The sequence below is a fragment of the Erpetoichthys calabaricus genome, chromosome 7 (assembly GCF_900747795.2).
Source record: "Erpetoichthys calabaricus chromosome 7, fErpCal1.3, whole genome shotgun sequence".
Classification (NCBI taxonomy): Eukaryota; Metazoa; Chordata; class Cladistia; order Polypteriformes; family Polypteridae; genus Erpetoichthys; species Erpetoichthys calabaricus.
In genome coordinates, this window is record NC_041400.2 from 74,232,722 (window position 1) to 74,260,711 (window position 27,990).

Here is a 27,990-nt window from a genome sequence, read left to right on the forward strand (position 1 = left end):
AGTGACTTTTCTACTTATAAAAAATTTTATTTGTGTGAGAAAAATTTGATGAATTCTAAATATAAAATTCCATAAAATAACTTTTGTTTGGCAGATTTCCAGTGGATAGTTCTAATATAGCTTTAAACTATAACTGAGCACCTGAGAAATATGAACAAAAGGTATTGGGACTAACATGCATAAAGATGTATCTGATATTCTCAAAGAACTATTAAAAACCACCTAAGAAATAGACAACTTCTCCACCTCCCTTAAATAAAGTATTGACCTTGTAAAAATATGGTATTCGCTCTATGCACACAGTAGGTCAACAGGAAAAAATCCATGTAGTTTGTGTGTTTCAGTCTAAGCACACACCATTCTTTATATTTTTAAATACATAGTAATATTGCTTTGCAGTTATAATTGTGATAATTCCTGTTTGCCATGATTTTTAACTAATGCTTTTTCATTAGATCCAGCAGCTTGGCTGAGTTGGTGGCATAGACCTGTGTGATGCAGTCTGAAATGATGAGTAAGCTTTTCTCAAACCAGCTGATGGCATCCTACACAGTGAAGGGGGAAATTAAAAACTGAAATTTGGGACCTTTTTATCAATGAAGTGGTATTAAATAAGTAATTTGTGGATATAATGTGTATAAATGCTGTAAATCTAAACAAAAGTGAAATGCCCTTGTTATATGGCATAAACCATAACACAGTAATTACTGGATGGATAGCTGGAAAAATTGTCAAACAACAGATAGCACTTATTGTTTAAATCTTTACAGTATATATTTATTTCCCATGAGCTCACCACCTATGGGAGGGGCCAAGGAGGTCGGGTGCAGTGTGAGTTGGGTGGTGGCCGAAGGCGGGGACCTTGGCGGTCCGATCCTCGGCTACAGAAGCTGGCTCTTGGGACGTGGAATGTCACCTCTCTGAAGGGGAAGGAGCCTGAGCTAGTGTGCGAAGTTGAGAGGTTCCGGCTAGATATAGTCGGACTCACCTCGACACACAGCTTGGACTCTGGAACCAATCTCCTTGAGAGGGGCTGGACTCTGTACCACTCTGGAGTTGCCCCCAGTGAGAGGCGCCGAGCGGGTGTGGGTATACTTATTGCCCCCCAACTTGGAGCCTGTACATTGGGGTTTACCCCGGTGGACGAGAGGGTAGCCTCCCTTCGCCTTCGGGTGGGGGGACGGGTCCTAACTGTTGTTTGTGCGTTTGCACCGAACAGCAGTTCGGAGTACCCACCCTTTTTGGAGTCCCTGGAGGGGGTGCTAGAGGGCATACCTTCTGGGGACTCCCTCGTTCTGCTGGGAGACTTCAATGCTCACGTGGGCAATGACAGTGAGACCTGGAAGGGCGTGATTGGGAGGAATGGCCCCCCCGATCTGAACCCGAGCGGTGTTTTGTTATTGGACTTCTGTGCTCGTCACGGATTGTCCATAACGAACACCATGTTCAAGCATAGGGGTGTTCATATGTGCACTTGGCACCAGGACACCCTAGGCCTGAGTTCGATGATCGACTTTGTGGTCGTGTCGTCTGACTTGCGGCCACATGTCTTGGACACTCGGGTGAAGAGAGGGGCGGAGCTGTCAACTGATCACCACCTGGTGGTGAGTTGGCTTCGATGGTGGGGGAGGATGCCGGTCAGGCGTGGTAGGCCCAAACGTGTTGTGAGGGTCTGCTGGGAACGTCTGGCAGAGCCCCCTGTCAGAAGTAGCTTCAACTCCCACCTCCGGCAGAACTTCGACCATGTCCCGAGGGAGGTGGGGGACATCGAGTCCGAATGGGCCATGTTCCGTGCCTCTATTGTTGAGGCGGCTGACCGGAGCTGTGGCCGTAAGGTGGTCGGTGCCTGTCGTGGCGGCAATCCCCGAACCCGTTGGTGGACACCGGTGGTGAAGGATGCCGTCAAGCTGAAGAAGGAGTCCTACGGGACCCTTTTGTCCTGTGGGACCCTGGAGGCAGCTGATAGGTACCGGCAGGCCAAGCGGAATGCGGCTTTGGTGGTTGCTGAGGCAAAAACTCGGGCGTGGGAGGAGTTTGGGGAGGCCATGGAGAACGACTTTCGGACGGCTTCGAGGAGATTCTGGTCCACCATCCGCCGTCTCAGGAAGGGGAAGCAGTGCAGTGTCAACACTGTATATGGTGGGGATGGTGCGCTGCTGACCTCGACTCGGGACGTTGTGGGTCGGTGGGGGGAGTACTTCGAAGACCTCCTCAATCCCATTAACATGCCTTCCAATGAGGAAGCAGAGCCTGGGGACTCAGAGGTGGGCTCCCCCATCTCTGGGACTGAGGTCACCGAGGTGGTCAAAAAACTCCTTGGTGGCAGGGCCCCGGGGGTGGATGAGATATGCCCGGAGTTCCTCAAGGCTCTGGATGTTGTAGGACTGTCTTGGTTGACACGCCTCTGCAACATCGCATGGACATCAGGGACAGTGCCTCTGGATTGGCAGACTGGGGTGGTGGTCCCCCTCTTTAAGAAGGGGGACCGGAGGGTGTGTTCCAACTACAGAGGGATCACACTCCTCAGCCTCCCTGGAAAAGTCTATTCAGGGGTCCTGGAGAGGAGGGTCCGTCGGATAGTCGAGCCTCGGATTCAGGAGGAACAGTGTGGTTTTCGTCCTGGTCGCGGAACAGTGGACCAGCTCTATACCCTTAGCAGGGTCCTGGAGGGTGCATGGGAGTTTGCCCAACCAGTCTACATGTGTTTTGTGGACTTGGAAAAGGCATTCGACCGTGTCCCTCGGGGAATACTGTGGGGGGTACTCCGAGAGTATGGGGTACCGGCCCCCCTGATAAGGGCTGTTCGGTCCCTGTACGATCGGTGCCAGAGCTTGGTCCGCATTGCCGGCAGTAAGTCGAACCCGTTTCCAGTGAGAGTTGGACTCCGCCAGGGCTGCCCTTTGTCACCGATTCTGTTCATAACTTTTATGGACAGAATTTCTAGGCGCAGCCAGGGCGTTGAGGGGGTCCGGTTTGGTGGGCTCAGGATTGGGTCACTGCTTTTTGCAGATGATGTTGTCCTGTTCGCTTCATCAGGCCGTGATCTTCAGCTCTCTCTGGATCGGTTCGCAGCCGAGTGTGAAGCGGCTGGAATGAGAATCAGCACCTCCAAATCTGAGACCATGGTCCTCAGCCGGAAAAGGGTGGAGTGCCCTCTCAGGGTTGGTAGCGAGATCCTGCTTCAAGTGGAGGAGTTCAAGTATCTCGGGATCTTGTTCACGAGTGAGGGAAGAATGGAGCGTGAGATCGACAGGCGGATCGGTGCGGCATCCGCAGTAATGCGGGCGCTGCATCAGTCTGTCGTGGTGAAAAAGGAGCTGAGCCGCAAGGCGAAGCTCTCAATTTACCAGTCGATCTATGTTCCTACCCTCACCTATGGTCATGAGCTATGGGTAGTGACCGAAAGAACGAGATCGCGAATACAAGCGGCTGAAATGAGTTTCCTCCGCAGGGTGTCTGGGCTTTCCCTTAAAGATAGGGTGAGAAGCTCAGTCATCCGGGAGGGGCTCAGAGTAGAGCCGCTGCTCCTCCGCATCGAGAGGAGTCAGATGAGGTGGCTCGGGCATCTGATCAGGATGCCTCCTGGACGCCTCCCTGGTGAGGTGTTCCGGGCACGTCCAACCGGGAGGAGGCCCCAGGGAAGACCCAGGACACGTTGGAGGGACTATGTCTCTCGACTGGCCTGGGAACGCCTTGGGATTCTCCCGGAAGAGCTAGAAGAAGTGGCCGGGGAGAGGGAAGTCTGGGCATCTCTGCTCAAGCTGCTGCCCCCCGCGACCCGACCTCGGATAAGCGGGAGACAATGGATGGATGGAATGGATTTATTCTTGCAGAAAAATATTTTGCACTTGACTGTTGTGGTAACACAGAGATAAACAAAATCTGTTAAAGTATACATGTATACTTCTCAGTAAAGTTGCAGAACATTTAAAACATGGAAAATATCACTGTTGTGTTATATTGGGATTCTTGATGTTTTTGTTTTTTTTTGCAAGGTGAAAGAAACTCAGGCCTGATATTCAGCGTGTTGTGGATGAAGACAAATAAAACATTTTTGTGTTTGGCCTTTCATTAAACAAAAATCTTAACTCTTCACCTTGGCCCCCTCTAACATAGATTAACAGGGTTGCAGAGCTAATCTCCCCCAAGCTCATCTCCTTCGGAAGCCATAACCCCAGAAAACCAGGAGCCCTTAAAACTATGCACACTATGTTCTTTAAAGTTTCCAAAAAGGTTGTTTGCCAACATTCACAAATAACGTTTTGCAGAAAAATACAAACTTTTTACTTTACTCAGGAATGTTACTGTACATTTAATATTCCGGTAAGCAATACATAGCCTTCCGATAATGTTGGAGTAACGTTTGTTTGCTGGGATGGCAACTGAACCTGCTTCTAGTATTCAGCAAATCTTCTATTCAGTTCTATACTTTGTAATACTGTGAAAATTATCACTTTCTTGTGTCACATCAGTTAAATTCATTTTGAATATATATATTTCTGTGCTATGGAAATGAAAGATCTCTGTGATCTGTGAGCTGTGGTCTCATGAGTGCATTATATAATCTGAGCATGACATCCCTTAATTTATAGTCATCAGTTCTTATGATTATAACCTAACATTTTATTTGGTTTTTTAATAGTTTCTGCCCATTACTTAGATCAAATCGAATGAAATTTTATTTGTCAAATACAAATTATGTATACAGTACAATATGCAGTGAAATCCTTAGTTGGTCAGTTCCTAATACTGTGCTTTGAGGCAAATTTAAATACATAAATGATGAAGATATAGCTGTCAATATAAATCCCTAAATCCTTTTCATATTGTGCTTCAAGAAGGACAGTATTTCCCATCTTGTATTTATAATTGACCTTCCTTTTGCCCACATGTAGCACTTTGTACTCTTCAAGATTAAACTGCATTTCCCAAATGTTTGATCAATTCTGAAGCTTATTCAAGTCTTTCTGAATTGTTTGCTGCCTCCTCAGTATCTGTCATTGCTCAAATTATATTATCATCTGTGAATTTCACAAACTTACTAAGTACACCAGAATCAATGTCATTTATAAAAATCAGAAAAAGTAATAGTCCCAGGACAGACACCAAAGGGACTCTATTGAAGTCCTCACTTCATGTGGGGCATTCTACTCTTACCTGTACTCTTTGTTTTCTGCTGTTTAACCAACCCGAACCTCAGTTTTGTAGGTTATCTCTGACACCTGCAGGTTCTAGATTCAGAATTAATCTTTGGTTGTGGGACTGTATCCAAGGCTTTCTGAAATTCTAAATATGTTATATTTTTGTTTTTGTCAACTATTGCAATTGCCTGTTTGAAAAAAATCTAAAAGATTGGTTTGCTAAGACCATCCTCTCATTAACCCATACTGACTGTTAATTAGTGTGCTGTTTTCATGCAGATATTTTTGTAGTTTACAGTATTTCTTCTTATAAATTTCCATAATTTTGCATGACACAGAAGTAAGACTTATTGGTCCATAATTACCAGGATCTATTTTGTTTCTTTTGTCTATTTTATAGTCTCTTTTGAAGACTGGAGTCATATTTGCAACTTTCCAGTTCTCAGGTACTTCACCTCTCTGAAATGACTTCTAAAATATGCCAAATAAGGGCTTATAAATAGCATCTTTAATTGGTTTTAATACAATTGGTAACATCCCATGTCAGTTTTTGGAATATATTTATTTTGATAACGATCATAAGGTCACATTCCAAAAAATGTCGGGAAGGAGGCAAATTAGGGCCAGTAATGAGGTAAAATAATTAAATAATGATGTGATTTTCAAACAGTTGATGTTAACAGGTGATTATAATCATGATTTGATAGAAAATCGGTATCCAAGAAAGAAAGAGTCTTTGAGGAGCAAAGATGGGCAGAGGATCCCCAGTTTGTCAACAAATTCACAAGAAAATTATTGACATGTTTAAAAACAATGATCCTCAAAGAGAGATTGGAAGAGATAATTCTTCCTCTACGGTGCCGAATATCATTAAATGATTCAAGGAATCTGGAGGAATTTCAGTGTGTAAAGAGTAAGGGTGCAAGCCTAAGGTGAACACCTGTGATCTCCGATACCTCAGATGGCACTGCATCAAGAACAGCACTCATTAATAGCTGATATAACCTCATGGGCAAGGCACTACAATACGGAGTTACATTCACAAATGCCACTTAAAATTTACTGTGCAAAAAAGAAGTCTTATGTTAACCATGTGCAGAAGTGACATCAACTTTTCTGGGTTTGGTGGCATCTGGGATGAACCATCACAAATTGGGAATGTGTATTGTAGTCATATGAATCAGTATTCCAAATCTTTTTTTGAATAAATGGACGCAGTGTGCTGTGATCCAAAGACAAAAAGGCCCATCCAGACTGTTATCAGCAAGAAGTCCAAAAGCCAGGGTCTGTAATGGCATAGGGTTGTGTCAGTGCCCTTGGCAAAGGTAATTTATACTTCTGTGATGGCAGCATTAATGCAGAAAAGTACATTGAGATTTTAGAGCAACATATGTTGCCTTCAAGATGACATCTTTTCCCGGTATGTCCATTGATTTTTCAGCCATAAAATGCAAAATCACATGCTGCACACATTACAAAGGCATGGGGCGGAAGAAGATGGTACAGGTACTGGACTGGCCTGCCTTTAGTCCTAACCTGTCCCCAAAAAAGAATTTGTGCAGAATTTTGTTATGAAAAGTGCAATAATGAAACACACCTTAAGACATGTTTGCAGAAAGAATGGGACAAAATAACACCTGAAACACTTCATTGCTCACTGCCAAAACATCTTTTTAAGTGTTGTGAGAAGGAATGGCAACATTACAAAATGGTGAATGCTTTACAGTTACATATTTTTTTGGAATGTATTGCAGGCCTGAAATGCAGGGATGGATGTATATTAACAAATGAAATGAAGTTGACAAGACAAAGCATGAAGTACGGTATTTTGCTTTCATGCTGTCTGCAATGAAGTCAAAGTAAACTTAAGAAACACTTACAAAACAAGCTTGACAGAATTGAGAGTGCTCTTCTCTCATTGTGTTGCTCATAGGTTTAGCTCTAACAAAGTGCAAGATATTTATTAAGCTGCTTGAAATTCCTGGACACTCCTGGAGAATTGATAACTAAATGCTTTATCAAGAGTAACACCTCTTCTGAAATATTGTATGTAGTGCTGGTCTCTATATTGCAAAAATGATTTTTAACGGCACAAAAAAAAAATCAGAGAAGAGCAATTAGACTGACTTTAGGTCTACATGTGAATGTTTTCAGTTTAAGCCAACAGTGGATAAGAGGAGACATAACAGAAGTGTTCAAAATTATTAACAGAATTAATACAATGGGTTGCAGCTGTGACATTAAAATGTGTTATTCAACAAGATCACTTAAACACAGATGGGAGATGGTTAAGGGTGAACTTCCACAAATGATACGTTTCATCACACCAGAAACCTTACATAAGCGGAATAAACTACCAAGTAGTGTGGTGGATAGTAGAGCAATCGGAACTTCAGACTGGGTATTTTGAAAATATTTTGGTAAGTAGCAATTGAAAAACTATGTTAAAATAAATAGCCGGTTCTTGTCAAACCCGCTCCTATGCTTCATTTCTATCAGTAACGATTGTGCCAAGTTGCTTTCAGGCTGAACTTTTCAAATTTCCAGCTCTAACTCTGGATGTATTTACTTTTTTAGCAGCAGAAAAATCATCTCTTTTAATAAGATGGTTGTGTGGAATGATTAAAAAAACACGACACATTAAAACATTGAAAAATGTGGTATTTTAAGTAAATGGCAGAGAAATGTCATTATTTATTTTCTTCAGTTTTTTCACTACTGTAGAGCTAAAGCATAAAATAACATTCTCAACCCCACTTAATCCAGTTAACAGTTTTTTGGGCCAAAGAACTATCCTGGAAGCATTGGACACAAAGCATCCCTGAACAGTGTGTCAATCCATCACAAGAAACACTCACAAAGAGGAAGATTTACAATCCCCAGTCTGCCTAACCTACATCCATCCATCCATCCATTTTCCAACCCGCTGAATCCGAACACAGGGTCACGGGGGTCTGCTGGAGCCAATCCCAGCCAACACAGGGCACAAGGCAGGGAACCAATCCCGGGCAGGGTGCCAACCCACCGCAGGACACACACAAACACACCCACACACCAAGCACACACTAGGGCCAATTTAGAAGCGCCAATCCACCTAACCTGCATGTCTTTGGGATATTGGAGTGTCCTGGGAGTGAAATTTCTGATAGGCCCTATGAGACTGCTGCTTCAGTAAGGTCTTTAAAGGCATCAGTATTTCTTCATATAAAAGGCTTTAGCCTAGTGTACAATGCTCATCTTGCCAGAAAATTGTATATGTGCTGTTTATGTTTACAACATTTTTTCAAATAATATATCCAGATACCAGATCATTTCACAACACTTTGGATAAGCAATCCTGATCTGAATGGGGCTGATGAAGCAACACCTCGGGGCTGAGAACAGATTGAACTTAACTACAGTTATCATCTCAATGGACTGTATGGATAGCCACCAAAAACAAGTATACACTCGACTAAATAAAAACAATTTGTACCCAAACATATTTCTTTGTAAACAACTCTGTCCTTTCTTTATGAGCAGAGGAGCATGAGGTTTTTAGCTTATGAATTCCATGACAAGTTTGAAAATCACCGAGGACAATCTATTGTATATTATACCTCAATTGGTAAAAAATGGCAGTAAAGGGCTTTAAAGGACAATAAAGAATCGGGGTCTCATGTACAGAATAAACGGTGCGTACGCAGAAACATGTTGCGTTAAAGTTACTTGATCCTGATTTGTAGAATCTTGGCAAGCTTGTAGGGCAGTTCTCGTCACAATTCCTCCAAGTGTTTAATGTTGTAACTGACATAACAACTGAAGGCCTCAAGAGGGCTTCAAATCCCCACACTTAAAAAAAGAAATAATAGCTTCGAGACGCGTAACCGATTAAACGGGTTTACTAAAACGAGCAGATAAATGTCTACTCACAATCCAACAAGTAGAACACAGAGACCTAATTAACAATTCAGTTGTCAGGCTACATGGACGGTAAGGGCGATACGCCTGGTTACATTGTTGTTGAGATGAGGATTGTGGGTGGTTATCGGACTTACAGTAAATGATGACGACTGTTGAGTAAACTAAGTTATATAAACGTAAAGTTGTCATCATTTGTGTAACAGGTCACGTCTTTCCTTTGTAGCGTGATGCTCCTGCGAGGTCTATAAATTACCGGCAGTGTTAAACGTTTAAGGCAACACCCAGTCCAACGCTGAGAAACTACTCCGTGCTTGATGAATTCGTCTAGCTGATATTCTTGAATTTTGTTCTGAGCTTTTCACTTGTGGTGATCAATTTTCTGACCTTGTCCTGTAATATCTGTTCACAAATAGTCTCCAGACTGATATTACTTCATTACGTTGACCATTTTAGAAAGTCGTTTAAGATAAAAGCGCCTGTTAGACAAATATTTATAAAATGTAAACACCCAAAATATTCGTTATAAAATAGAATGTGAATATCTATGTTAATGACGAGAGAAAGAGGCGATTCTCACTTTTTGCCAGGGCTGGTACGCCTATAGGAGCGATAAATTAGTCGCAGCCAATGCGAGTGTTAATGCGGGGTACAGGCAAGTGAAGAGAAGAGAGAAACGAGGGCAACATTTTAAAATGTTATTGAGTAAGTTGTAAGGTAAGTTGTAAGTAGAAAAGGAAATAAAGGGAAAGAAAGGATCTTCTGTCACTGGCTTCAAATGCACGTACATTAAAACTGGGGAAAAAAAACTCACCTGTTTGGTTAATCGTGGAAAGGAAAGTCTGCTCAGAATCGTTTGTGTATGCCCACCACTGCGCTCCAGTAAACACTCATTTACCAGTAACCCAGTAGGACATACTGGAAAAGATGCTCTTTTCATTTTCCCTCGTGTGTGAAAATCCAAAATTCAATCATGAAAGCAGTATTTGGTTTATGGAAGTCACTATTATCCAGTCCCTTAGGCACTCCAAATGTAGACAAACTTGTATGCGACGTTTGAGCTACTGTGTCCTAAAGATTGTCTTCCAGCTATACCGTATGTATACAAAATACAAATTTCTTCATAAGTGATTTGCTTCACTTCATTCATTTTCCATGGATAGGCATTCCTGAGCTGATACTGCCTAGCTGTAGCAACAATACAGGCGGTATTTCTCGATTCTGTCTTACAAATTTCAATAAATAATCTACATACTTTCACGAAATGATGGGGCAAAGATCTTTCAATTTAAATTTCAGAAAAACTGTACAATACAGCCAATCATAAAAAAAAACATTGTTATTGAGGTTGAGCAAAACATCTTTAATTAATCTATAACTGTACAGTCTTAAAATATTGGTTCTTTAATAAGATTTCATGGTTTTTTACTGGGTTGTGTGGTTCCCTGCAGAACCATTGCTTTACAAAGTACTATTTCATTCTGTGAAGGTTTATTTGCATATGAAGTTGGTTCTTTGTGCTTTGAAAAACTTCCTAATAAAAATGGAACTCATTAATGAAAACCTGCTAGCTTGCACGTATGTATCAACAGTCCTCTTAAAATCACGAGCCATTTGGTATTTCACAAAACTGTCTACGGTTATTTACTGTACGGAGCCTACTACGGATCTAAATTAATAAAGACTCTTTCTGGAACATTCATATGAGAGGATAGTTTGGAAACTAAAAAAATAGCAACGCTCTGAAGAACCACTGTGGCACCAGAGTGTACATCGTGATATTTATTATTGTAGTAAAATGCATTTAACATATACAGTATACAGAACATAATTCAAATTGTGTCATCAAGTACTCCTCTGACTGAACTATTTTTGCGTGTATTCTCAGATGTAAAATCACATAATTTATAAAATGAAAAATCCATTATGGCATCTCATACTGCATTGGAAGCAGAAAGGCTGATCTTTCTAAGCAGAAAAATCCTAACCCACCTACCATAAATATATTGGAAAATGATATAGTGTTTTATTGAGGTGAACTACTAAACCCTTTTTTGTTGTCTGATTTTACTTGTATGTTAGGAACCACAGCAATAGGGGATAGAGGCTATGTTTTAGTTTATTTGACTGATTGCTTGAGGTATACATGTATTTATTGGACAAAATATCAGGATATGTTTGTACGATTGTATTTATGACTGTAATATGTTTCAAAGAAAGAAAGAAAGAAAGAAAGAAAGAAAGAAAGAAAGAAAGAAAGAAAGGCTTTATTCGCGCATTGAATAAGTATTGACTCGACTCAACCGAAACGCAGCTCAGCACTCACACACTCTTTTCATATATGTATTTTCAATCATTAATGTAACACTGAACATTTTGTTATGTACAGTTAAAGTTAAATACATTTAAACTTAATTACCGATGGTTCAAAATCAACGTCGGTAATTTTACATCAAATATTATTTTAAATATTAAATGACGTCTATACCAATTCCGATAAATACTAAGTCTTCCAAAGATGTATCAAAAAGGTAATATTATTATTTTTATTATTATTTACTCTCTCCCTCTGGCCAGTAGCCTGTCGGATGCCGTACAGACACACACTCCGAGACAATTTAGTGTTGTCAACCAACCTAAAAATTGCGTCTTTCCAGAGTTTTTAACTAATTTAATTTTTGACATTCTTTAATCATTATTTAATGGAGTAAACTCCAATGAGTATTGTTACTGATCTCGACGCCTCATGCTAATCAAAAATATTGCTATGCTGAAATTCCTATAATAGGCCTAATTTTAAATGGCTGCTTTTCCCGAAAGCATCTTAACGTTAAGAACAAAATCAATTTCAGGATAAGTTTTCCATTTAAGTGTGATACTCAGAACTCATCATAAGTAAATTAACACGTTAAATTCTCCGTTACACTCCTAAAAATAAGGTGCCAGAGTGGTTCTTCAGAGCGATGCCATTGGAGAATTACTTTTGGTTCCAAAAAAAAAACATCCATAAAGGTTTCAGAAATAACTTTTATTTATTTAGATCTGTAACAGGCTCCATACAGTAAATAACCACAAATTGATGGTAACAGATTTGTAAAATATCAATCTGTCTCGCAGCATAAATTCAGTAACACAAGCTAAGTCCAGGTTTTCTTAATCTATTAGTCCACCAGCCCACCATACATTAACGATCTTTTTCCGATGTATTATGAAGTTTCTCAAAGCACGAAGAACCAATTTCATATACAGCGAAACTGTCTCAGAATGAAATGATGTTTGTTCAAGCAATGGCGCTACGAGGAACAACACAACCTAGCAAACAACCATATAGTGCAATTAAAGAACCATTATTTTTTAAGTGTGTGCGTACTCCTCGACGCGCTCGTTAATCGCTAAGTGCCTTCTAAACTGGCTACTTCTTATGCCACGAAGAATATATTAAATTTACGTTATGGCTGCACTTTGAATATTTGCAACAATACTATTTATACTTGAGATTATATTATTTTTGATGATGAGTTGCATTAAAGTATTTATAGTGCACAGGAGATATTTTCTGTGTTGTAGTTGGTTATGTAGAGAAACTGGAAGAAAGAAAAGGGAAGTGTCAGGACCTGGGTGTTCGTACGTTTGGATTTACAGAGTATGGCTGAGATAAAGAAAGATCACCCAGAACCTCAGTTGAACTCTTGTTTTGTGTCTCCGCGCACCACCTCACTACCTCAGCACTTAACATTATTTAAATAAACCAAGGGGATGTAATCGATATCCACTTATACGCTCGGCCTCTTGGATTCTTGTTACACCTGCCATTAAGGTTTTCTACATTGAGGATGCAGATGATTTTTGCACCTTTTTTACGAATTCTGTGAAAAAGTTGTCTGCAAGCACCCACAATACTTTCATCTGAGCCAATTAGGCGGTGTGTCAAAAGGCAAGAAGTGAAAAATTTATTAGTTTACCTGATGATAAGGCATCGCCTTCGTATAAACTTATGGACTCCTGTAATTCTCCGACAGCAGACGAAAAATAATATAGTGATACAATACAATGCAAAATGATACAACGGTGTAGTTGCCACGAAGAGCTGATGTACAGTATGTGGAAAATGCACTTCCGCTGTCTTCATAAGCAGTACTGTGAATTGTTATTTTTTATTTTGCATTGCATTAAACTCGAGTTATTCCTTCTATATAAAACATCGTACAACCTCCAAATGAGTGTAGGGAACTTTTATTGTATAGTTGAATTTATTTGTTTCATTTAGTGAATGCGGGGGATAATACAAAATTAATTTACAAACTGCAAACAGTCTGTCCGGGTACAGCGTTATGTGTCTGAAAGACAGTAAAGTGAGGTTGTCATGCGTGGACATATTCACTTCATTGTATCATCCCAGTTTAGTTTTTCTCCCTGTTGGAAAAGCTGCTGTGTGACTTTGTAAACCACTACACTGTGCCTTCACCTAAAAGAATGACAGATTCTTCTTTAAAAAGTGTGCTTTTTAGAGCAAATGTCCGTCATGCATTTTGCGTCCGTCTTAGAAGCAATACGCGTGCTTATTCATATTCACATTGTGGTATTTGGTATTTCCCTTATAACGTCATGTTTGCTTATTATTTGACACAGGTTTATTTCCTTCCACCAATGGACCAATGAAAAAATACATAATGATTCTGTCGATCGATTGGTTTTCAGTCGGAGTTAACAGAATACCACTTCACACTCACTACGAGTGGCAGTTTAAGAAGCGTTTTGAAACGCACAAAAAGTAAGCATGTGCATCAAGTTACTAGTTAATCGCTACGATTTTTAGTTGTTGTGAAAAGCATCCTGATTCTGGAAAGCTAAATATCAACAAAATTAATTTTTTCTTCCGATATCAAGCCTACAGTCGCGTCTCACCGCTACACTATTTAATTCCTGCTCATATTTGGCGTTTTTTAGGTCCCCTGGTTTTCTTCAATATCCACAAAACGTATTTCAGGTTGGCCTTCGAATCGACATAAGTAATGACAGTGTTAAGAAAACCTAGATTTGTGTATGTGTCAGGTTGCGTCTTTTAAAATTATAAGTAAACATCACCGCCCATTTGATTTCAACAGCTGAACGAGCTCTTACACATTATATTTCAACAATTTTTGGATTCATCTGTGGCAGTATGTAATTTATTTTTACTGATCCGATGATCACAAATTTTTTCGCAATAAATATGAAGGTATATCAACGCCGTTATTAATATACACTATAAAAGTACCATTCTTCGGTGGCTGTGTGGGTTTCCTCAGAGTTCGTTGCCTCCCCAAGTCCAAAGACATACGTGTTATAAAAAATGGCCCCAGTATACATGGGTTTGTGTGTGCTCATCTTGAGGACTGGCGCCCTGATCAGTGGTTGTTCCTGCCTTGACCCCTATGCTTGTTGGGTTAGGCTCTGGCCCCAACCCGCGACCCTGCTCAGGATTAAGCGGGATAGCAAAAGATATGAAATGACAAATTAACCCTTCCTAAAAAGTTTTCGTTTAGGAAAGCGACGGACTGAAGAACAGCAGTCTAACTTAGGCTATGACTGGATATACGGCAGTACTGATGTTAAATTGTTATTTTCATACACTGCTGTGATTTTTAAAATTATTCATTTGAAGAGATTATTTCTAGGGAAGGCATTGTCAAAGTTACTTAGTTAAATAGGCCTTTAAGGTTCTACTAAGCTCTGATATATCATTCTGGACTGTGGTGGGTTGGCGCCCTGCCCGGGATTGGTTCCTGCCTTGTGCCCTGTGTTGGCTGGGATTGGCTCCAGCAGACCCCCGTGACCCTGTGTTCGGATTCAGCGGGTTGGAAAATGGATGGATGGATGGTTATCATTCTAGAGATTATTTATCATTACTGTATGGCTAACATTTCTGTAGTCTTCTGCATCTTTTAATGGAAACCATATTTTGCGAAATGAATGTATCCCAACATAAAGTAGTTTCTGTCTGCATTCAGATATTATTATTCTTAGTTTCATACCAGCCAACGTATGAAGTACGTTTCATTGTGTATGTCTTGTCAATTATAAAATGACTTACAAGAAAAGACAGACTTCTGTGTTTTTGTGTATTTGGTAGGTGTATCATTTTCAAAATGCCAGCTTCTCTAATAGTTGGTGGAAAAGAAAAAAAAGCACACACACACACACTGAATCATCGTCAAATATTAGTTTGTAGCATGTAATATGTGGGGGTGAGAAGATTACCTTCACTTATACCCACTTGTTACCCACAATAAGATGGCTTCCGATTTTGTTTTTTAACTTATGTCTATTATGCGGGAACCAAATCTAATGTTTTCATTAATTTACTGAAAAATGGTCCAGGGAGATACACATACACTATCTTTAGATTTTCCTTTAACAGTTAAAAATACAGACGTCTCACCAATGGTGATAGTGAAAAATAAAAAAATATACAAATATATAAATTCAATAATACTGTATGGCCATTATTAAATAGGATATTTATGAGTTATGATGCTACATAAAATAAATATATTTATAAACTGTCTTGAATTCTATGCTTTTTGGGCACTCTACCTTTGGTATGGTCTAGAAAAAGTGCCAATCATAACGTTTAAAAGTATAAATTAGGGTTGTATATTTAAAAAAAACCAAAACAGTCCAATGTAATCTTAGATCAGTTATGAAGTATAATCTAAATAAAAAGCATATCTCAACCCCAAATTTGCAGTCATTGCAGAATAAACATTAATAATGACCAAAATTATAAAATCAGAATTGTGTTATATTTGATTGCTGCAACAGAAGTGAACATTATAACCAATTACAATGTATGACCACTCTCTAAGTCATGTGATATACAGTAATTCAGCGTCCCAAATGAAAGTTGTCTCAATGAAGCCTCACTTTTATTTCTTTTGGACAATGTAAAACTTTGAAGCATGTACATATTGTTTTATTTTGTTGGTAGTGTTTATTCTAATAAGACAATTTAATATAATAATTTAATATAATGACCCATACATGAAAATTAACTTTATTATTTTCAACTACATATGCTATTAATATACTCTTTTCAAGTCAGTTTTGATGCAGCTCTATCTGCAGTTGGGACTAACTGCTGGAGAGATGAGCTTTGTGCTGAAGCCATGCTGGGTACAATACATAATAACTGATGATATGACCTGAAGCAAAATAAAATAAGGGTCTCCTACACTTTGCCAAGAAAAAGAAAAATATTTACTTACTGTTGCATACTGCAATGCTGGTGATGAGAAGAATTAGAAGAACAATGCACCCGACGGCCAGAGGGGCAAAAATGGCTATGCTACACTTCAACCCAGGCTTGAAACCAGTGGCATCATGGGCTAAAATGTTTGCATAAATCAAGAAATTGAAGAAAAAACAAAGTCAAAATAAATAACCAAGCAAATAATTAATTAAACTCTTGAATGAATATGAATCCATTTTAATTTAAGTAAAATATAAAATTAACTACCAGATTCTACTTATTCAATACGTTTTTAATAACATTTTTAGTCTTCTCAAAGTATATTTTTCTAGATCAATTATTCTGTTTTCAGGAAGGTACAGCCTGATTGACCAAATTTTACTCTCAAATTTTCATAAAAAAATGTTTATTTTAATTCTTTCTATTTCAGATCCATCCATCAAGACATACATATATTTTTAAATCTGCAAATCCAATTCAGAATAGCAGGGTATCAGAGCTCACCCCAACAGGAACCAATCCTGAACAAGGTGTTCACCGACTGCAGACCACATGCACATATACACCACAATCACTGGTGCAGGGCCAACAGTTAACACAGATAAATAATGAGGAAAATACCAGTCAAAATTTGTGTATAACAGATTTAATAAATTCATCTTTACTAAGATATTAAAAAAAATGCACAAATTTGAATCTGCAGATTTGAAGAAAAACATCAGCCCAAAAAAGGCGTAATCTTTAAAGCAGATTAAGTGAACAATTAATTCTCAATTAAATAAATCCTCCTCAGGTGTCTACTCAAGAAATCTTCTGCTAGTAGAGATGAAACTTTATAAGCAACTGCATTCATGTTAGCCATAGATTAGGATAGTTTTGCTAATGATATCTTGCATGGGCATCTTTTATACTAATAAAATTGATCAGTTTTTTTTGTTGAACTTCTAAGTCAACTGAAAATATATGATTCTTTATTGATGAATTATAAATTCTGCCATAATATTTCTTTCAGCCTTAGAGTCAGTACTCCCAAAGTTTGAACATTGTAATCTCATATGAAGCAAATACTTAATTTCTATCATTTAAAGAAAAAATCCCAGAATATAATGTATAACCTCGGAATTACAAATGTGGAATTATTTTAAAATGCTTAAATTACGGTACATTAACATTAGGAAATTGTCTTTTCAGATGTCTATCTACATGGCATATTGACTGATCACAACATTTAAAATGCTGCTGATGGTGTCCTGAGTGAGGGCAGAGTCCACAATCACAATGCTGTTTGCTTGGAAATGCGTATCCCACAGACATGGCAATCGCTATGTGAGTTGGGAACAAAGCGCAACTGTCCGTCTAAAGAATGAAGGCTAACTATACAAGTAATTAGGATGGCAAGTAAGAGTTCATCTTAAGTCTTCTTTACTAAATTAGAAGCAGTGAACAATATGTGAATCATCCTTTTATATTTGAACTACTATTAGATAAATAACATTTATGAATGTTTGTAGTGTACTGTACACTTCCTATAGTTCTTTAACAGGCTGAAGCAAGCAGTTACTAACCTTTCTTTCCTCCATATCTTATCAAACCTTTACAAGACTACAGAGGAGAGTGAGTTTTATGCTGTAATTTAGCCACTACTTTTTGTTTGATAGTAGTACAGCGCTATAGAGGGTTTTCAGAAGAATTCAGGTTTTCCACTTAGGCCAAAATTTTTCACTTTTATCATATTTCACTACAACATGGTTTTCTTATGCGCAGTATAATTTAATGTTTTGTTGAATCTGGAAGAAAAATTTGAGGTTCCTTGCTATACAAGGTCATCAATATTTTGTTCTGTATTTATACTGCATATTAGAAGTGTGTTGGTGCAGTGCTAGCATTGCTGCCTCACACTTCTAAAATTGTTATTCATATTCTGCTCCTTCAACTATGTATAGGAATTCAATGATTTTGGTCCAGAATGATGTTAATTTGGTGCATACACAAAACAAGTGGCCAACTGAGGCTGTAGCAATAATTGCAGCATTCACATGTTGAATCTTACCCTGGATACATTTTGGATAATTTTAAATTAGATAAATGTGCTCAATAAAAGATTTTAAGTTGAATGATTGAATGCTTTGTGCATATGGAGCTGGAATGTATTCTATGTATAGTTGCCTTCCACTCCTTTACAGAGGTGTTAAGTGAAAGATCCTTTTCCCAACTTATCCTAGGATCTTTGTACTTTACATTTTTTATCAAGTTTTAATTTTATTTTTCATAAGTGTACACTCTAGAACTCACTCTACTGGTGCTAACTCTTTTATCTTCAAGTTAGAGAAAGTCACTTCATTTGTTTAAATGTGCAGGATGTGAAAGGAAGGACTGCTACACAAGTTTTTTTTGTAAAATTAGGCAGTTTTTAATTACTGTACTGATGCTAATTTTAATTTCCCTGGTAAAGCTGAGCATACATACATTAATTGAACTTTCACTATTGATCACCTCCAGTATTCAGTTAATTTGCTTTTACTCTGATAGTGCTTAGTATAAAACAGCACCATATAGAAAACTGCAACAATTCTTTGGAAATTATTATTATTATTTTCACTTTAGCTAATGTAAAAAACAGTTGGATTAAAATAATACGCACTTAATTTGTAAATTGTTGTCAGTTACATACAGTGCATCCGGAAAGTATTCACAGCGCATCACTTTTTCCACATTTTGTTATGTTACAGCCTTATTCCAAAATTGATTAAATTCATTTTTTTCCTCAGAATTCTACACACAACACCCCATAATGACAACGTGAAAAAAGTTTACTTGAGGTTTTTGCAAATTTATTAAAAATAAAAAAACTGAGAAATCACATGTACTTAAGTATTCACAGCCTTTGCTCAATACTTTGTTGATGCACCTTTGGCAGCAATTACAGCCTCAAGTCTTTTTGAATATGATGCCACAAGCTTGGCACACCTATCCTTGGCCAGTTTCGCCCATTCCTCTTTGCAGCACCTCTCAAGCTCCATCAGCTTGGATGGGAAGCGTCGGTGCACAGCCATTTTAAGATCTCTCCAGAGATGTTCAATCGGATTCAAGTCTGGGCTCTGGCTGTGCCACTCAAGGACATTCACAGAGTTGTCCTGAAGCCACTCCTTTGATATCTTGGCTGTGTGCTTAGGGTCATTGTCCTGCTGAAAGATGAACTGTTACCCCAGTCTGAGGTCAAGAGTGCTCTGGAGCAGGTTTTCATCCAGGATGTCTCTGTACATTGCTGCAGTCATCTTTCCCTTTATCCTGACTAGTCTCCCAGTTCCTGCTGCTGAAAAACATCCCCACGGCATGATGGTGCCAGGTTTTGAACTTCTTCCACTTACGGATGATGGAGGCCACTGTGCTCATTGGGACCTTCAAAGCAGCAGAAATATTTCTGTAACCTTCTCCAGATTTGTGCCTCAAGACTATCCTGTCTTGGAGGTCTACAGACAATTCCTTTGACTTCATGCTTGGTTTGTGCTCTGACATGAACTGTCAACTGTGGGACCTTATATAGACAGGTGTGTGCCTTTCCAAATCATGTCCAGTCAACTGAATTTACCACAGGTGGACTCCAATTAAGCTGCAGAAACATCTCAAGGATGATCAGGGGAAACAGGATGCACCTGAGCTCAATTTCGAGCTTCATGGCAAAGGCTGTGAATACTTATGTACATGTGCTTTCTCAATTTTGTTATTTTTAATAAATTTGCAAAAATCTCAAGTAAACTTTTTTCACGTTGTCATTATGGGGTGTTGTGTGTAGAATTCTGAGGAAAAAAATGAATTTAATCCATTTTGGAATAAGGCTGTAACATAACAAAATGTGGAAAAAGTGATGCACTGTGAATACTTTCCAGATGCACTGTAACTATGGAACCTTTCTGTGGTTACAACATAAGGAATATTTATAACTTGTGTTATGCAATATTTTTGACTTATTTGTAAATACATTTATTTGTAAAGTCCCTGGTGGCTAATCAACTATAATATATAATAATATATTATATCTACTTCCTAGCACTCTGTTGGTTTACATAGACATCATTCTGAATGCTGTTCATGTTGATGTTTATTATCTTTTTTATATATAAATATGCACAATAGGCCATCCTATGGAGTGGCAGCCCTTTAATTTTCAGTCCCTGCCTTATGCCTGATGCAGCCAGGATAGGCACAGGCCCTAAAACGTCTTAACTGATGTAATCAGTTTTAAGAATTCTATGTTATGTTAGCTTTGAAGAAATACTAAAAGTTGTTTAACCACCTTCACTAGCTCCACATGATCTGAAGTAGTAGTGGGTGTATGTGATCCTTTCAGATTGTAAAGCACCTCACCTACTGCTAAAAATGAGTATTGTGACCTTGTCTTTAAATTTTTGTGGTCAGCCAAATATGTAAATGTAATGTATGTCATTTTTTCAATCCCCATGCTAAATATGTGTATTTTAGGATAATTGGAATGAGCAAGTGTGTGTGTGAGTGTTCATTACATTGGACTGGTGATCAGCCCATGCCTGGGTCCCACTTTGGTGGGAAAGTCTCTGAGAATGAGAATGGGTTATTGAATGAATGGATTAAAAGTTATTAAGTTCCTGTGTTTGTTATTTAACACTACAATAGAATATGAGAGCCGCCCCTTCTTATATGCGAATGATCAGAGGACCGATGTGGGGGGGGACATGTTGGGTGTTTGCAGATCTCCACGATTCAGTAGCTTCGCTGGACAGCCAGATTGCACATTTTTGTTGCTTGGTTTACTTGGCTTGTCAGATAACACCTCCAATCACCCTAATCTTAACTATAGCATAACCAGGCATATTGCGTAACATCACTGAAGTATAATGTAAACTAACAACATGCTCAATGGAGTGGAGCTCCAGAAGTTTATTGGGGTTATTGCTGTTTCATGAATCGTCAGATTAACATTGTTGGCAGTCGCCTGTTGTGATGATTTTTCATTAATGAGAAGAGAGTCAACACCAGTCAGGAGTGCAGAAAAAACAAAACACAAAAGCAGTTGTATTTAGAAATCTACATTTTTCTAACTTCCAGCAAGCTAGCTACTGTAACATCAATTGCCACTACATTAAAGCTAGCGGTTTACTGGAGTAGCAGTAGAGTAGCATTATGTTAAAAATTCTGATATTGAGTGTTTAATCTGATGATACCAAACCTCTACACATTGTTAAAGGCTCCTAATGTTAGTCGACATATTAAATTTTCTGAGAGATACTACACTGAGGACTGTTTGTAAATTTCACCAACATGGAGGCTCTCTTGCTTACTAGTTAGCTATTAGCTGAAGCATGGAAAAGCACCATTCAAGCAACTTTGACATACAAAAAGGACAATTAGCTCAGTTTAACTTGGTAGGTAATATTACTGATCTGGTTAATGTTTTATTGCTATCTGCTGTCATTGGAAGGACAAAATACAGTTTAGATAAATTCATAAGTGTAGGTGATACATTCACATGTTCATTTTTAAATATCTAAATGTTCAGCTTTATTTTGACCCTGTATTTATGGCATTAAGCAAGTTTATTAAGCACATTCAGTACTAGTAGTAGAAGTAGTAGTTTTGTATTTTAATATTATAATTAGTAGCAGTCATATTTTATATATAATTTTTATTATTAGTACTTCTATTTTATATTATATTATTATTATTATTATTATTATTAGTAGTAGTAGTAGTAGTAGTAGTAGTTTTAACACTAAGTGATACTGTTGGTTATATCAAGAAACAGAGTATCAGCATATTGATACCCTGGACCATTATTATTATTATTATTATTATTATTATTGTTGTTGTTGTTGTTGTTGTTGTTGTTATTTGGGTCTTCATTTATAAAGGAAACTAATCTATTGATATATCATTGTCATTAAATACCATTGAAGTCCAAATCTATGGGTTGCCCTCCGGATTGCAGCAACTCTTTCAGTTACCAGTTTTTTAAAACTTAACCTCATCAAGACATACTAAAGGTCATCCATGGCACAACAACATATAAGCAGTTTGGCTATCATCAGCATCATCTCAGACCTCTCACAGAAGCTATCGTGTGATGACCTCATAGATGACTTTGCCTTCAGAAAATGTAGGCATGTGCAATTGTGACATGCAATAAAAAATGAGGATACACCTAAATATTCACTTCCAAGATTTGATCATTACAAAAACAATATTTTTATTTGATATTAAAAGTTATAGTTAAGTTTGTTCTGTGTGCTTGTTTGTTTATTTAGCATTTATTCATATATTTCCATCCATCCATCCATTTTCCAACCTGCTGAATCTAAACACAGGGTCACGGGGGTCTGCTGGAGCCAATCCCAGCCAACACAGGGCACAAGGCAGGAACCAATCCCAGGCAGGGTGACAACCTACCGCAGGACACACACAAACACACCCACACACCAAGCACACACTAGGGCCAATTTAGAATCGCCAATCCACCTAACCTGCATGTCTTTGGACTGTGGGAGGAAACTGGAGCGCCCGGAGGAAACCCACGCAGACACGGGGAGAACATGCAAACTCCATGCAGGGAGGACCCAGGAAGCGATCCCGGGTCTCCTAACTGCGAGGCAGCAGTGCTACCACTGCACTACCGTGCAACCCTAATACAGAAAATATTATTCATATTAGTCTTTCAATGGACTGATAAAGACCGAAACTGACAAAAAAACTATTGATTTAAACTTGCAAACTATTCAAGTAACTGTATGCTGTAAATGTATTCTGGATGGTTACATTTCAGTTAAAAATGTAAACAGCACTTCTTTTAATATGACAATAAATGTAGACATAGAGGGTCTAGCTATATGTTAAGTTTATATAACGTTTACAACTTTTGCTCCCTTCATATATAATCAAAGAACTGTCATTCAAAGAAAAACTTAACAAACATTTATACTGTTCCAGTCTACTATTTCAAAAATGTTTTTGCTTAAATAATAAGCAACATATACTAATTTATCAGATTGTATATTTCAGAGAACTTAAAGATGTCTGCAAATAAAATCCTGGTGCTTCATTTTTGGTGCAGAGCTTGCAGCAGTTTTTCTGAAAGGAGCCACAAACATCTGTTAATGCTACAGACTCACATTTATTTAGCCGACATTGCTCTAAGATACTGAAGCAGGTGTGAATTCAGCATCCGTTTGTGTAATTTGGTGAGACGGTAGGTGGAAAGGTCATCATTTAACAAGAAGATGTTGCAGACTTCTCTACTACTAATACATTGCTCAATTTAAAATTGTTTAGTCCAGAGCAAAGGCACAGTAGCATAATGATGCAGAGTCATTTTTTGGCTCACAGCACTTAGACTTCAAATTTCTTGCTCTTTTTCTTGGTTTTCTTGCAGCTGTTCAGTTTTCTGCCATAGTCCAAAGACAGTAATTTGAAATTATACATTGTTTTAAGATTTTTGTGTGTGTAAATTACTGCCTTCCATCTTTATCTTTATCTTACTTTAGCTGTGCCTCAGAACGCATAAGTGGGAGCATGAAATGGACAGATATAACTCAAAAAGTAAAGGTGCAACAAGTCTTAAGCTTGATTTTTTAGTATATATTTCAGTTAAAACTACTGAGGACACATCAGATGAACTAAAAGTTAAAATATTAAGGTGAACAACATACAATGACATGCTAGGAAAGACGTTTATAACTTGTACTGATTGTAAAACTGTTAATAAAGACCAGGCAAGTTCAAAATAACCCAATGTCTTGTTTTTACTAATCTGTTTCATTCTGCATATAAAAGGTTTTCTTCTGAAAGTATTTTTATGCCTTTAATAAAATGTATTTTTATTTAATCAGTGTTCTGTGAGAGTACTATTTTTTCATTCCTTGTGATCAATTTTGGTTTTTTAATAGCAAGCACAACAACAAGCGATTTCCATAAAGCAAATATAATATACCCTTGATGGAACCTCCCACTACCCACTCCAGCCCTTACCCACATTTGTCCTCCCTCTAGATATCATAAGTCAACCCACACCTTAACAGCAAAAGGATCTATGAGCATCCTGTTTAATCAAGGTGTCTCAACCACAGCAGTTTCTATTGAAACACTTTGCATGATAGGATATATCTGTAATATTTGTCCTCTTCACACCATGGAATAACATGGGTCAGTCTCTTCTCATCTCTATATATGTTTACCAACATTTAAATATTTATTTATTTTATGTTATTAACAAAGGTAATGAAAATGTAAATCACATTCAAACAAATAAATGTCATCTTATGTACTTCTTTCCTACATTACAAACGCCATGTTAAGATACTTAAGATGTATACATCTATAACACAAATGTCTATGTGTATAGTTACAACAACTGGAGAAGAAACAGGTTAAGTGAGTGACTTGATCAGTGAATCGGCACTGGTTAGTGAATTGACAGCCCAGTGGATTGCAGTTCAGCAACTTGGCCATTAGGCCTCACTTTCATGCAGTATATAAAGAGTAAAACAAGTTCAAATGTGAGAGAAATCTAAAAGCATATTGGAAACCATTGATTATAATTACATCACTTATACAAAGAATTTGTGTTTATTGTTTAAATTACAAATAAAAGTAAGAAAACTGCAAGAATAATATTGAAAATAATATGGCGACAGGGCCTAGAACATTTATATGCATTATTGAGTATGAATAAGCGGCAGAGGAAACAAATAGTCGACAATAAAAAAATTACTTTTGTTTTTACTTTTGTTTTGTTTACTAGTTGTAAGCTATGATGTTCAAATAAAACAAGATTATCTTCAATTACATATAACATGTTTATCTATTGTTAATCTGTACAAAATAAATGGCAGCAGTAGACCGGTGGGACTGTTTTTTGTTTGCAGCTCTTAGCAAAGAGAGCATCACTTATGTTCCACTAGTAAAAGGTGAGAAGAAGACAGGCTATAAATTTCATCACCAAACACTTGCATGTCTGTAGTACTAGAGTGTTGTACCATGTTTGCCATTAATATTGTAGATAAAAGTCAAACAAAATGACACCTTTAATGACATCTTGCCTGAAGAAGGGGCCTGAGTTGCCTCAAAAGCTTGCACATTGTAATCTTTTTAGTTAGTCAATAAAAGGTGTCATTTTGCTTGACTTTTCTCTACATGATCAAACACCAAAGCCAGAATGTTGTGTTGTATTTTATTTTAAATATATTTTTTAAAATTCTGATTAGGCTCTTACATTTGGTATTTTTATTAAATTTATTTTGCTTCACAACTGTTTTTTTATTTTGTGAGGCACCTAATTATATTATTAATATTTTTGTAGAGGAAGACAATAGCATTGGTAATTTCTCAACCAAAATTTGTTGGCATGACTAATATAATAATAAACTCCATTTTATACTGGTGACATGGAGGACATCAGTGTATAGGAAGTGTCAAGAGCATACTTATTTACATAAGCCCATTGGGAATAAGCATAGGGGATCACAACAAAGGGTTATTAGAGAAACAAGGGAACATTTCTTTCTCAACTCTGAGACTGTCAATCCCAGGAAGATCTCTCATCCTTGGTTATCTTCCTCTAATTACAGAACAACATCACTTTGTTGCGTTAAAAAACCATCTTTGCATTGAGAAGGTGCTGTCTAATGTTGATCAGGAGAGCACAAAACCTCCCTGTTAATCAACAAGTGTTTTTTTCTGTTTTTTTAGTCAATAGAAGGGGTTTTCCAACTGGTACCCAAAGAATTGTTTGCCTGCTTCTTAACTCTTCTTTTACAGAAGGTACAGTGCATCTGGAAAGCATTCACAGCGCATCACTTTTTTCCACATTTTGTTATGTTACAGCCTTATTCCAAAATGGATTAAATTCATTTTTTCCCTCAGAATTCTACACACAACACCCCATAATGACAACGTGAAAAAAGTTTACTTGAGGTTTTTGCAAATTTATTAAAAATAAAAAAATTGAGAAAGCACATGTACATAAGTATTCACAGCATTTGCAGTGAAGCTCGAAATTGAGCTCAGGTGCATCCTGTTTCCCCTGATCATCTTTGAGATGTTTCTGCAGCTTAATTGAAGTCCACCTGTGGTAAATTCAGTTGACTGGACATGATCTGGAAAGGCACACACCTGTCTATATAAGGTCCCACAGTTGACAGTTCATGTCAGAGCACAAACCAAGCATGAAGTCAAAGGAATTGTCTGTAGACCTCCGAGACAGGATTGTCTCGAGGCACATACTGTATCTGGGGAAGGTTACAGAAAAATTTCTGCTGCTTTGAAGGTCCCAATGAGCACAGTGGCCTCCATCATCTGTAAGTGGAAGAAGTTCGAAACCACCAGGACTCTTCCTAGAGCTGGCTGGCCATCTAAACTGAGCGATCGGGGGAGAAGGGCCTTAGTCAGGGAGGCGACCAAGAACCCGATGGTCACTCTGTCAGAGCTCCAGAGGTCCTCTGTGGAAAGAGGAGAACCTTCCAGAAGGACAACCTTCTCTGCAACAATCCACCAATCAGGCCTGTATGGTAGAGTGGCCAGACGGAAGCCACTTCTTAGTAAAAGGCACATGGCAGCCCGCCTGGAGTTTGCCAAAAGGCACCTGAAGGGCTCTCAGACCATGAGAAAGAAAATTCTCTGGTCTGATGAGACAAAGATTGAACTCTTTGGTGTGAATGCCATGTGTCACGTTTGGAGGAAACCTGGCACCATCCCTACAGTGAAGCATGGTGGTGGCAGCATCATGCTGTGGGGATGTTTTTCAGCAGCAGGAACTGGGAGACTAGCCAGAATAAAGGGAAAGATGACTGCAGTAATGTACAGAGACATCCTGGATGAAAACCTGCTCCAGAGCGCTCTTGACCTCAGACTGGGGCAACAGTTCATCTTTCAGCAGGACAACGACCCTAAGCACACAGCCAAGATATCAAAGGAGTGGCTTCAGGACAACTCTGTGAATGTCCTTGAGTGGCCCAGCCAGAGCCCAGACTTGAATCCGATTGAACATCTCTGGAGAGATCTTAAAATGGCTGTGCACCGACGCTTCCCATCCAACCTGATGGAGCTTGAGAGGTGCTGCAAAGAGGAATGGGCGAAACTGGCCAAGGATAGGTGTGCCAAGCTTGTGGCATCATATTCAACGAGACTTGAGGCTGTAATTGCTGCCAAAGGTGCATCGACAAAGTATTGAGCAAACGCTGTGAATACTTATATACATGTGATTTCTCAATTTTTTCATTTTTAATAAATTTGCAAAAACTTCAAGTAAACTTTTTTCACGTTGTCATTATGGGGTGTTGTGTGTAGAATTCTGAGGATAAAAATGAATTTAATCCATTTTGGAATAAGGCTGTAACATAACAAAATGTGGAAAAAGTGATGCGCTGTGAATACTTTCTGGATGCACTGTAAATTGATAGGCTTTTCTCCTGAATCTCATTTCCATCTGTCTCTGTATTCATTTTTCTCTCTGGCTTTTTCAGTTGTGTCCTTATTATTCACAATCTTTATTATTCAAAAAGAGTGTACTATCACTACAAAACTGTTTAACAGAATAAATTACATTGCTCTACCTATTATTAATCAATATATCCAGTGCTTTTGGTTTGTACCTTCTGTCTTTAGTTGCATTGCATACAGTAGATCATTTGTCAGGTATATTTCCACCTCTCTTTAGTTCTTCATTTTGTTATTACGTGTGTTTTATAGCACTGT

General features: G+C 38.3%; 1 protein-coding gene across 1 annotated transcript in view; it reads right to left on the reverse strand.

The window, feature by feature from the left end:
* Nucleotides 1-27,990, reverse strand: part of cd8a (CD8a molecule) — a 58,936-nt gene that overhangs the window by 22,834 nt on the left and 8,112 nt on the right. Inside the window, exon 4 of the mRNA XM_051930156.1 lies at nucleotides 16,289-16,408. Within this exon, the coding sequence (XP_051786116.1) occupies nucleotides 16,289-16,408 (120 nt within the window). The remainder of the gene's footprint in view (nucleotides 1-16,288; nucleotides 16,409-27,990) is intronic.